This window comes from Exserohilum turcica, assembly GCF_000359705.1.
Source record: "Exserohilum turcica Et28A unplaced genomic scaffold SETTUscaffold_11, whole genome shotgun sequence".
Lineage (NCBI taxonomy): Eukaryota > Fungi > Ascomycota > Dothideomycetes > Pleosporales > Pleosporaceae > Exserohilum > Exserohilum turcicum.
The window spans coordinates 1,492,735-1,504,900 of record NW_007359926.1 but is presented as its reverse complement, the minus strand read 5'-3'; the positions used below and the strand labels follow the sequence as shown (position 1 = coordinate 1,504,900).

Below are 12,166 nucleotides of genomic sequence, written 5' to 3'. Positions count from 1 at the left end.
CCGCGTCGCAGCACAACGGCCACCATGCCGAGCGAACGAGCGAACGAGCGAGCCAGCAAGTGCGGGCAAAGGAAGAGCGGCTGCACACACACTCACAGCGACCGACAGGGGCCCTCAGCCCTCCTCTTCACCTCCACCACCGCCGCCAACGGCCAAGCAAAAAGCGCCAGGGATGCGCCGGCAGCACCAGCGCCCTCGTTATTTCTTCTTAGACAGGCCAGGCCCATATTGTTGCTCCCAGCTCCCAGCTCCTGTCCCTACCCTACACTAGGTGTACACTAGCGCCGCGCTCCATGGCAAATTGCATGTCCTCTCTTTTGCTGCCACCGCGTCTGATCCGCCCTGCGCCACCGACGCCTACGCCTGCACTTGCTTCTTCCTCGTCCCTCGTTCCGCACCGCGCCCTCGACCACTAGCCGTCCCTCACTACTCCGCCTTTGGCCTCCCGCCCTGCAACTCCTCTTCCAAACGGTAGCGCCGCCTCTTCCACCCACTCCATCATGCGAGCCACAACCCCCAAACGCCTCCACTGACGCCCTGTAGCTGTAGCCGTAGCCTCTTTTTCTTTCTTCCCAGTATCCTGCAGTCGCACCCACACCCACACCCACACAGTCGCCGCCGCCGCCGCCGCCGCATGCCTGCTGCTGCTGCGGCTGCATAGCCTCCTGTGTCTAGGTGTACAGTAGTCGCTTGCGCGCCCGTTGCTTTTGCCTGGTTGCAACTTACCCCCTCCCTCGCCTCGACCCTCTGTCGCTTCCTCATTCCCCCGTTACATGGCACCGGCAATCATGTGCTTTGGACGCAAACCTTCGACGGCTGACCCCAACGCTCGGAAAAATGCCGAAATCGAAAAAACCCTCCGCAACGACAAGAAGCGCGCCGAGCGCGAGGTGAAGCTGCTGCTGCTGGGTATGCACCCGCCTAATGCCCACTTGAATAAATGACGAGTCCACCCTGACTAACACACATGCCCCAGGTGCCGGCGAGAGTGGCAAGTCGACGGTTCTCAAGCAGATGCGCATCATCAATGCCGGCGGGTTCCAGAGCCTTGAGCGCAAGACATGGCGAGCCACCATTTTCAACAACCTCGTCTCCGCCTTCCAGACCATCTTCCAGGCCATGCAAGAAGACGACACCGACTTTGAGGACGAAGACAACATTGTGCGCCTCTCCACCTCCCCACTCACTCACCCACCCACCCCAGCCCCTTTGCCCAACCGCTAACAAAGTACCCAGCGCTACTCGGAAATGGTCAACACTGCCCCCGACATCGGCACCGAAGAGCCCATGCCCGACGAGTTTCTCACGGCCTTCAATTGCCTGTGGGCCGACAAGGGCGTCCAGCTCACAATCCTCAAGGGCAACCAGTATGCGCTGCACGACAACTTGAACTAGTACGTCATGCACGCGTCCCTCGACGTGCTCCCAAAATGCTCACCAAGCCGCAGCTTCTTCCAGGACATCGACCGCCTGTTCCACAAGGACTTCCTCCCCACCGACCAAGACATCCTGCGCACGCGCCTACGCACCACGGGCATCTCGGAGACCATCTTCGAACTCGGCAACCTCACATACAAGATGGTCGACGTCGGCGGACAACGGTCAGAGCGCAAAAAGTGGATCCACGTCTTCGACAATGTCCAGGTTGTGCTGTTCCTCGTTGCCATTAGTGGTTACGACCATGTGCTGGTAGAAGACCGGAACGGGGTGAGTGCTGTCGCCTGTCTGACCATGCGCCGCCCTACTAACGCAGTCTAGAACCAAATGCACGAGGCCCTCATGCTCTTCGAATCCATATCCAACTCGAGATACTTTGAGAAGACTGCGCTTATCCTCTTCCTTAACAAGATTGACCTGTTTGCCGAGAAGATTGCCGGTGGCATGAGCCCAATCAACAAGACGTTCCCCGACTACACGGGCGGCGCTACCGATTTTGATGCCGGCAAGGAGTTTTTCGCCAACAAGTTCCGCAACCTTGTCCGTCAGCCCAAGAAGGAAGTCTACGTTCACTACACAAACGCGACCGACACCAACCTGCTCAAGATCACCATGGCATCCGTTCAGGACATGATTGTCCAACGCAACCTTAACGCCCTCATACTGTAACCCTGGCACTGGTCACCATGTGGTAGTGCGATCAAAGTAGCCGCAGCGGCCATTCACAAAACACCCAGCAGACTGCACCCTCACCGGAGTAAGCACCGAAAGTGCACGCAAGTCGGCAGTTAATCGACTCGCCCTGCGTGGGGCGGTCACCAAGAGCACGTCCGGAGTACCGACATACTTTTTTTTAGTGGAGGGGAGATGACTTCCACGGCCCTTTTTTTTCACTTTATACCCTCGATTATCACCTTTTTCTTTCAACCTTTGTTCGATTTTCGCCATTCTGTGACGATTCCACGACCCCATCTCTTGGTCCTCATCAGTTAGCGAGCATGTTGGATCGGCATCTGTATATTGGTATAGCATGCAGATCTCGGGTAGAAGCACATAGAGTCTTGTGCACAGGCGGATAATGGGAAGAGAGACAGTCGCACATCAGTCATTTGTTTTTGCCCCAGATTGAATTCTTCCCCCCTCACCATTTTGTATACATCAGCGTCTATTTGGGTGGCTATCTGCAGCTTTCTTGTTGTGCTAGAACGTAGCGAAAAGGTTTCCAGGAGCGCGGATCTACACAGATTGGCACAGGGGTCGGATTGGGGGCCAAAACGACAATTGTCAAGACTATCTGCGTGTGCAGCGGAAGGCGAACTGGTCCGATTTGCCGTAACCACCGCGTTTTGACAGCCTCAATAAGACAGTACCAACCGACACATGGATGCCCGTTGAAACATGGACTTTGCGCTTATCATGTGTGCAATACGCCGTGCTACCAAAACAGCTCCCCCCTCCCACTACCAAGATGCGACCTGGAACAAACGGCCCCTTGCCTACGCAGCATGTCCAATTTATCCGTCAAAAAAAAACGGCTCTGTAGATGTTAGATTAAGCCTGCGTCCACTGGGCCACCCTCCCCCCCCCTCCCCCCCGACGCATGCATGATTACGGCGTGGTGCGTCGGCATGCTTCCAGCGCCGAGGCGGCACGAACCGAGCCCACGCTGCCTTGGAGCGGGTTGGACGCGACAGGAGTGGGAGCCGTCCGTGGTTGGATACGCCAAGTATGAATCGTGTGGCCGAATGCTACATGACGGGGGGCTTGACAGCGTTTGCACCATTCTGCCCCAGGGCTATACGATGGCTACGAAATGGGGTAGAATGACGTAATGCAGAGGGCAGACTGCATGGTCGGGTCTCGGGAGGAAGCACGCGGAGCTGTATCGAGTAGTGGGTGTGTATGATCAAGGGCGCATGTCCTTGGCTAGTCGTGGCTGCAGCCCTCTTGGAGGATGCGTCGATTTGGAATTCGATACACCTGCTGTTCATAATTAGTGCAAAGTGGAGTTCCCCCCCTCTGGCCCTCCAGATGATCAAGCACATGGCTGACTCAAGCCGCCACGGCGACGGGATAAGACCAGTGGGGCACAGAGTGCACGCGTCCGAGGCAACACGAGGTTCGCATGAACTATCTTGGCCAAGGTCACGCGCTGGATGAGGGGGATGCGTGCACGTTCAATATTCATTCACTGTCCCGGCGTACCGCCTGTTCCGAGTCGGTATCCAGGTTCCGATCTGCTCCCGTGATGGCGGGCGGCAGCCAATCGGGGAAACATCGGAGCGTAGCAGCCTGCAGCAAGTCCTGATAGCCGGCCGCCTTGAGCCTCATCCACACCACCGTCATACCCGCAACCCCCCCCTCTACCCGACTGGCCATGTTCTCGCCAGCCGTTTGCAGAGTTGTCCGCTCTGCGAATGTCTTTTCTGCCGCGCCCTTTGCTGCGCTGAATGCATGCGCCCGCTCGGCCCTGAGCACAAGCGCCGCGCCGCAGCAGCCCTTCCGGCCGAGTCACCAGCGGCGCTACTCGTCATCAAAGCCCTCGACCCCCGCGAATAACAAGAAGAAGCCCGCCGAGATAGATCAGAATGCCACGACAGAACTGCAGGGCGCGGGCAAGAAGTCCAAGGGGCTGAAGAAGCTGAAGCAGCCATCGACGGCAACCTTGGGAAACAACGTGCCTTTTGTACCCCCCACAAACCACCTCCGGGAAGATGGTGAGAGTCTACGGATCCTGGCCTTTGGTCGCACATACTGACTCGGCGTAGATGTCAAACTATCAGCCTTCTTTGGTCTCCACCGTCCCATTTCCATCTCGCGCGCCTTCCCGAACGCCACCTCCACGGCTGAATTCGACGCCTTGTTCGACGCAAATCGAGCGAGTCAGGTCGAGAAGATGCAGCTCACCAAGAATATCCTTGGCGGCTTTCTCGAGCGCATGCATGCCGAGATCGATGCGCAAGAGGAGCAGCGAGCGGACGCCATACAATCAGAGCAAGAGGCGTATCATCTCGACGCTCAGCCCACACAAGACAGTGTAGAGAACTGGGTGGCTCGTCTGGTTCCCTTCGAGCCACCACCGGCACCCGAGCCCTACGACCCCCTCGCGACAGCACCCGAGACCGAGTCGCACTCGGCTGAGGGCCTTTCAGCCATCATCAACCAGCGCATAACTGAGGTCCCGTTGCCGTCCGAAGAGAGCAAGCCGAAAACATTTCGTGAACACGTCGCAAAGCGAAGATATGGAATGTACATGATCAGTGTAAAGCGGCAACGAAAGCTCAAAATGAAGAAGCACAAGTACAAGAAGCTCATGAAGAGGACAAGGCTGTTGCGGAGGAAGCTGGATAGGACATAGTGAATACATAGTCATGACGGTCTCGATACTGAATCGTCGAGCCAGGGGCACCGCCGAATGAGACGGACTTTGTATGTTTGCCAGGGTTGCGAATGTCGACAATCAGACGTGCAGATTCAAACCGGCACAGACTAAGCCCAAAGTCGCGCGCCCGCCTGACAGCGCCTTTCCCTACGACTCGCTTAGCAAACGGTCTCATGAACGCACTCGACCTGTCGTTTTTCTTCTGTCCATGTTTCTTGGTGTTCTTGGGGCATAATGTTTTGGTCGCATCTGGCGCTCCGACATGGGCACGCATTCCCGAATACCAGTCTCTCATCTCCACGTTCACCTATCATCTCTCTTGCATTGCGTTTGCCTCCGCGCCTGGAAACCGTTTACTTGTGCATTGCGACAGGCATGTTATTTTTTCAATGGTTCAAACCAATCCCAGGATCGGTACTGTCAATCGACGTCTTTACCGCCGGCTATAGGCGTGACACTGTGTCGACAGGTCACATGAAACCCCACCGCGACCGAAGCTGTCACAACGCAACTTCAGGCGCCGGTAACTTCGATGCCTCGAACTACCCGCCCCTCAAAGAAGCCTGGAAAGGGGATACTAAGGCGTAGCGAAGTCGCAGCCCGGCAATCATACGCCGCAGCATCCCAAAGAGCGCATGATGTCTTGGCAGAAATATTCCTTCATCACGGTTTCCACTCTCCGCTCTGTTCTAGGCAGCACATGGCGGGCGGAAGAATTGGTTTCGGTGCCATGGATGAGACATGGAGGCGGTCCTGATGGCATCACTTTAGCCATGGCGCTTGCGAAACTGAGCCTTGGACAGACGGATGCAAAAATCACTGTGGTATATAAGCCCGATATATCGTGCCTCTGGTGACAGGCCAGCAACTTCGACATCCAGTCTACAGTAGCATTCAGCAACTTCCTTTCGCTTTCAGCGCCGTTTCTTTTACATTCTTTCGCCCAGGTCGGCATTTGCAATTTGTTTTATTTACAAACACCGTCCAAGAGCTAGTCTCTCGTTTTACTCTTCTCACACTTACAACCGTTAAAGTTTACTGTTTTTACGACCATCCTTTACGGACCCAAACAGCAACATGGTTTCCAAGACATTTATCCTTGCGGCGACGATTGCCTATGTCGAGGCCCGGTTTGGCCAGGAGCAGGTTCCCATTGCCGCTATTAGCAAAGTCCAGGGTGGTGCTAGTGGTGCCGCTGCCACCATTGCAGGCGCCGCCATCTCTGATTTGCTGGGTGCAGCAAACTCATGTGCCAAGGTATGCATCTACTCTGTTTCCATGCCGTCATCTCCATGCTGACAAAAACAACCAGCTTGTCCGGGCCGATCAGATCTTTACTGAACTCGGTGGCGGTGCCGATGCCCTGACTGCCGCCATTGGCATGGTCACGGCCGAGAAGAACACAAACCCTTTTGCCAACAACAACGTTCAGAATGTCTGTGGTGATCCCTCGCTTCCTGCTACCGCTCAGCTCCGTGGTATCACTCCACTCATCGACCCAGCCGTTGATGTCAACGGTGCTGCTGCTGCTCTTAGCAAGAGCAGCGCTGCTTCCCCGCTTAAAGCTGATGGCCTGAGTGTATTTGATCTTATGAGCCAGGCCGGTCTTGGAGACCTAGTTGCTAGTCAGGCTTCTGCTGGTGGTGCGGCTGCAGGTGGAAACGCAGCGGCCAACAACGGAAATGCAGCAGCAAATAATGGAAATCAGGCTTCTGCCAACAACAACAACAAGAATAACCGGGCTACGGGAAACAACAATAACAACAACCAGGCAACTGGAAACAACAACGGCAACGGTAACGGTAACAACCAGGCAACTGCTGGTAACAACCAGGCTGCTACTGGAAACAACAACAATAATAATAACGGCAAACAGGCTGCTACTGGCAATGCCAACGCTGGCAACAATAACAACAACGCCAACCAAGGTGCTACTAACAATAATGCAAACAACCAGAACAACAACAACGCCAACACTGGAAATAATGCGGCCAACACCGGTAACAATGCTGCCAACACTGGAAACAACGCCAACACGGGCAACAATGCCGCCAACGCTGGCGCAGCAACAGGCGCAGCAGCAGGCGGCGAGTTCGGAAAATGCACACCCACCATCACCTTCCAAGGTGGCGAAGGCTCGCGTCCACCCACGGAATTCACCTTCCAGATTGCCGACCCGCTGGCTCGCGGCGGCCAAGGCGAAGCCCTCAACCCAGACATCATCACCAACGCGCTGTGCAACCAGCTCACCAACGTGTGTGGTGCCAGTGCCCAGGGCGTGGCTACGTGCAAGAGTGCCCAGGCCGCTGTCAAGGGTGGACCCAGGAACAAGAGCACGGCTGATAAGTTCAACTCGCTCGTTGGCTTCCCCGGTGCTGTGACGAACCCCGCTGGTGGCCCCGCTGATGTTCCTGCTGCTGCCGGTGCTGCTGCCGGTGGTGCGAGGAAGATGCGCAGGGGCTTGAGGTTGTAAGTGTCTGACCAGGCACTTGTTTTCTCTACCTCTCTACCTCTCTGTTGAGTGAGTGAATGGTGAAAATAAAACAATATGGTGGTCCGTTTTGTGTTGACAACGAACTGTGTAACATGGTGGGGATTCTCTTGTACGATATATGGGATGGATGAATGGATGGATGGATGGATGGGACTTGGAATGACGATATCCCCCCCCCTGCAGTTGTTTTCCCCCAGCGTTTGATCCCCTTTTTTCTCTGGCTCATTTTTTTCTTCTGTGTTTTCTAGCGCGTTATCAGACGTGTGTCTCTTCCCTACCTACCTACCCAACCCCCCCTTTTTAGCTTTATATCCTCCACCTATCATATATCCTTGTGTCTAGTGATATCGCTATGTATCGCTTTCATGAGGGTTTACCTGACTTGAAAAATACAACATAGTTTTCTTGCATCTACTCTTCTTCTTCTTCCTCTTCCTCTTCTTCTTCTTCTTCCTCTTCTTCTTCTTCTTCTTCTTCTTCCTCTTCTTCTTCTTCTTCTTCTTGATCGTCCCTTTTTTTTCTTCTTCTTCTTCTTCTTCTTCTTCTTGATCGTCCCTTTTTTTTCTCCCTCCCCTTCTTTATGACGTCGTGGTGAGATAAAGTACGTGCAAAGTAACGGTGCTCGATGTTATTAAGAGTAAAGGGAGCGTGCTACGGTGGTATGATGGATACTTGAAAAGTTCCTTGGAGTTATGGAGCAAGGCGTGGGGTAAGCAGGCAGGGGACTAAGGACGTATGTTGACTTGACTATTGCCACATGACTTGTGGTATAGGATTACGCGAATCCCTGCTCTTTGGGGCCTAGTAGATGAAGGATAGCCATGGCAGTTAGAATGGAAAATAACAATCAACTTTCCACCTGATATCGTGCGTTGCTATGTACCTCCTACTTTCTATCCATCGATTCTACCTCACCACCCCCATCGCTACCACAGCATCTACACCCTTTGAACTTTCCTCCTTCCCCTTACTCCTTCCTCTCTCTCTCCCCCTTTTTTTGCCTTGGTTTCTCCGCTTTCTCACACCCACATGCACTAACCGCGTTACTGAACGTATCTAGTTCGGCAATAAGCGCGCGATAGATTTGGTTATGACTAAGTACAGTAGAACGATCGGGTTTGGCTAATCATCGGTACTGCTTGAACTCTACTGAATCGGGCTTCTTAGATCGGAAATCTGATACAATATAGTCGGAGAAATGCTGTTATTGATATGAAAGTATTTATATCCGTCCTACTTGGCTCCATTGCTGTAACGCAGAATACACTTGTGTCTAGTGGGCGCGGTGTGCATTTTTTTTTCTTAGTGGACAAAGAGAGGCATGGCTATTTATGGTTATGTGTTTTCTTCATATCTCTGTATATATAGCCCCTGGGATTTTCTTTCCTTATTCACGACGTTTGTATATTGTATTGTCTTCACGTGACATTCGACCATGCACATCACTCATATACGTACACACGTATTTTGAGGCAAAAACCGCTGGTCATATGACTCCACCTGCTTCAACTCCGCCGCGCAAATAGGCATAGTATTTTACTTGGTGTCTATAGATACATGTGCATGTTTTTTCCTATATGTATGTATGTGTGTGTGTGGAGAAGGCATAGGGTATACCACCTCACTGCCACAGATCTTGCATGATATTCCACGCGCCGTGAAATCCGCAGCGTCAAAACGTTCAACCAACCTCTCCTTGTCGAACAAACTTATGACTAACTACATACCTTCCTTGCCCATCCCGCTACAACCTTTTCCGCCCCACACGTAAGTGTACTTGGTGAGCTGCATATACAGCACACACACGAACTGCAAACACCATCCAGACATTACGTCATTACCAATCAATCCCACACACAAAAAACCAAGCATGGAAAAAAAAGAAAACAAAAACCAATTGCGGGCGTACCATGACCATGACAAGTACATTCCCCCCTGTCCTTTTCCTTCTTTTTTTTTGTCAAGGGTTCTTGTTTTCCTGTCGCAGAGCAGGCGCCAATACGCATTGCATTGCATGGCAGTTGAACGGAAAGGAACACCAGGATCTTGTGCATGAACTAGTGCCATCGATGCAAACGCAGCCGTTTACGGCAGTTGGCAGGATCGCGGGATGCAGATAGATGCATGAGGGATCAGGGGTGTGTGTAGATTGGGGAGATGGTGTGCTGCGTGCTAGTTACGTACGTACACACCTACTGCCTAGTCGAGAGGAGGGGGGTGTTTGGCACTCTGGGGGTGAACATGGATGATTGGAGGAAATCAATCACGCAGCATGTTAATCTATTTTCTACTTTGAGCCCAGTTGTGGTGGAGGTGGTGGTGGTGACGAGAGTGCATGCTGCATGGATCGAGAGGGTCTTCATAGGACGGATATACGTTCTGTTTTTGAGCACCTGGATGGATGGCACTACAGTATGTTTTTTTTGCGACATGTCGTGCGAGCTACTTGGCGTAAGTAGCTCGGCTCGAGACTGAGGGAGTGAACATGTTGGGGCAAGGGACTTTGCACCTCGTGAAGCCCTGGCAGTCTTGAAACCGCATACTATATACCATGATGCCACAATGTGGTGGCGATATGTGCCATATGTGTATGTATATGCATTCGCGACTCGGATCGGAACAGCTTCCAATCGTACCGTGAAACAATAGTTTGGTGCAAAAGGATTGGGGAACATGACTAAATATAGGGTGGTAGATCGGGTCTAGAATGGACGGAGGCTCGTCAATCTTGAGCAGAGCCAAGGATAATATACAACGTGACGACAATGTAGAAACACAAAATCAGTTCATGGTGTAGTCATAATGCTATGGAACAGTTGACGTGAGAAAGTAGTCGAGTGGGCACACTCTATATCCCAGTTCAGGTTACGCGGCAAGCCCACGGGATAGCCGCCAGCGAGGCGGCTCGATACGGGTCGAAACGAATACCCCCATGTCCCGTAAGTAGATAGAGTCACTCTCAGCCGGTCACGACAACTACCATTTTTCTTGGTCAAGTTGACCGGTTTCGGCGACTACATACTTCCGAGATCCTTACCAAAGACTCTGGGGTCTAGATGTGTACTTTACAGCTTTTCCGAGTCTCTCAGCATTTTCCCAAAGAGTACAAGAGGCAATCTCAACTGATCATGACTCGAAAACCACTGGGCAGCATTCTCACCTCCTATCCATTTCATCAGCTCGCATGGCATATCCTTGTGTTATTGTTTTAAGAACTGTATTTTAGTCAGACATGTATAACCATCTAGCTAAGTACTCCAACCACAATACCTCAATCAAGTCCCGACATAGGTATGTTTCCTCACCGGATCGCATGTCAGACACGAGATAAGCATACGAGGTAGCGCGCGCGTGCGGGATTTATTCACGTCAGCCGGCAACGTGCACGTGTCGCGCATTATGGTGGCAGACTACGGAGGTGACTATCAAAAGTTCTTGCTAGCGCCACGCTAAGCCGCTAGCCTATTAGACTAACTATTCTGAGCGTCTATACTAATTTTTTAAAGCTAGCAATAGCTTATATACTTATTTTTCTACGTGTTTTTAATCTACTATAGCTTTAAATATAGATATATTAACTTATTTTTTTATTATTATATTAAAGTTACCTTTTAGTAGTAAATTTCTATATAGAATTATAGAAATAGTAAGTATATTACTACGTATAATAAACTTAATTTATAGTAGAGCCTCCTAATAAGGCTTAAAGCCTAATATACGCTTAGTTAAGATTCTTTTATAGTACTTTAAAGATACCTTATATATAGGCTACCTTTATAAATAAGAAAAAATATATAACGCTACTCTTAAGAATATATACTGCAATAAGTATGAAAAAAGAAAAGCTATACTAATATTACTAGTAATCTTAGTATTTATGTAACGGGTCGAGTCCTATTAGACTGCGCACGCAACTACAACGCGCCCACCGCGCCACAAAGGCTGGCACAAGATATCAGAGCTGCTGATATCGTTGCGTAGTTGATACATAAGATAGCCACCGCTATCTGTACTGTAGCGGGCTACCTAGCCCGTTACAATTTATAGCTATAATATTTTATTATTTACCATATTGTAAGAGGCTACGCCTAAAGTGTGTGTGTGATCGAGTATATCTATACGACTACCTAGACTTCAAGAAGCTTGAAGTCTTGTTACTGCCTTTTTGGCTAAGGATGGCATAAGTAGTCGTACGCTCGGCCCGTTGGGCCCGCCCATTACACATATAAAGAGTCCTTTAAGTAGCTAGTTATAATACAATAAAGCTAATAAGAAAGCCTAAGTTAATAATAAAGATAAAATAAAGAAGACTTAAGTAGTGTCTTACTTATAAAGATTAGATACTTAAAGATTAAAAGAATATTATTTAACTAGTTAAATAAGACTTTTATTATTCTTAACTACTATTATAGTAGCTATTATATATAGTAATGCTTAAATAAAGTTTTTACTAAAAGTGTGTAACGGGCTGAACGCCCTTTGGATAGCTCCTCGATGGAATCTCGGGCCAAGCTGCGCGCGCACCATCTGAACTACGTTCAGACCGAGCAGCGCTCAGACAACGCGCTCAGATACTCCGGCATAACCTTTCTCCGATAAGTAAATAAACACCACGTAAGCAGAGTAGATAGCTCCTTATCGAATACAACCTCTTGTATACCTCGCGATTGCTCCCTAGAGCGCAGCCCCTTACATTTTGTATTCGATCCCAATTAGACATAAGCCTTAGGCGGACTGTCTTCTAACTAAGTTTTAGAGCGTGTTGTTAGTGCGAGCTAGTAATATAAAGTTAGTGCTGCAATAGGTATAAAAAGGCCTTCAGTGCAGCGAGAAGGTAGACCGTCGCAAGACAG

General features: G+C 50.8%; 3 protein-coding genes across 3 annotated transcripts; all 3 read left to right on the top strand.

The window, feature by feature from the left end:
• Positions 1–788: 788 nt before the first annotated feature.
• Positions 789–2,106, top strand: SETTUDRAFT_37091 (uncharacterized protein; the record flags this gene model as incomplete). The annotated part of the gene is made up of 5 exons (XM_008023719.1): positions 789–909; positions 977–1,161; positions 1,237–1,394; positions 1,449–1,707; positions 1,759–2,106. 5 exons carry the CDS (start codon positions 789–791, stop codon positions 2,104–2,106), a joined length of 1,071 nt encoding a protein of 356 aa, XP_008021910.1.
• A 1,708-nt stretch (positions 2,107–3,814) lies between these two features.
• SETTUDRAFT_146275 (uncharacterized protein) lies at positions 3,815–5,125 on the top strand (the record flags this gene model as incomplete). The annotated part of the gene is made up of 2 exons (XM_008024101.1): positions 3,815–4,154; positions 4,206–5,125. The coding sequence occupies 2 exons, from the start codon at positions 3,815–3,817 to the stop codon at positions 4,793–4,795; spliced, it is 930 nt and encodes a 309-aa protein (XP_008022292.1). The 3' UTR covers positions 4,796–5,125.
• A 463-nt stretch (positions 5,126–5,588) lies between these two features.
• On the top strand, positions 5,589–7,486 carry SETTUDRAFT_146273 (uncharacterized protein). The gene is made up of 2 exons (XM_008024100.1): positions 5,589–6,076; positions 6,132–7,486. Exons 1-2 carry the CDS (start codon positions 5,897–5,899, stop codon positions 7,290–7,292), a joined length of 1,341 nt encoding a protein of 446 aa, XP_008022291.1. The 5' UTR covers positions 5,589–5,896; the 3' UTR covers positions 7,293–7,486.
• Positions 7,487–12,166: the final 4,680 nt, after the last annotated feature.

Bases quoted from the DNA above. Each gene is read 5' to 3' on its own strand.
- SETTUDRAFT_146273 (XM_008024100.1), top strand. From the start codon at position 5,897: ATGGTTTCCAAGACATTTATCCTTGCGGCGACGATTGCCTATGTCGAG. The intron at 6,077-6,131 runs GTATGCATCTAC...AAAAACAACCAG, and splicing joins CAGCAAACTCATGTGCCAAG to CTTGTCCGGGCCGATCAGAT.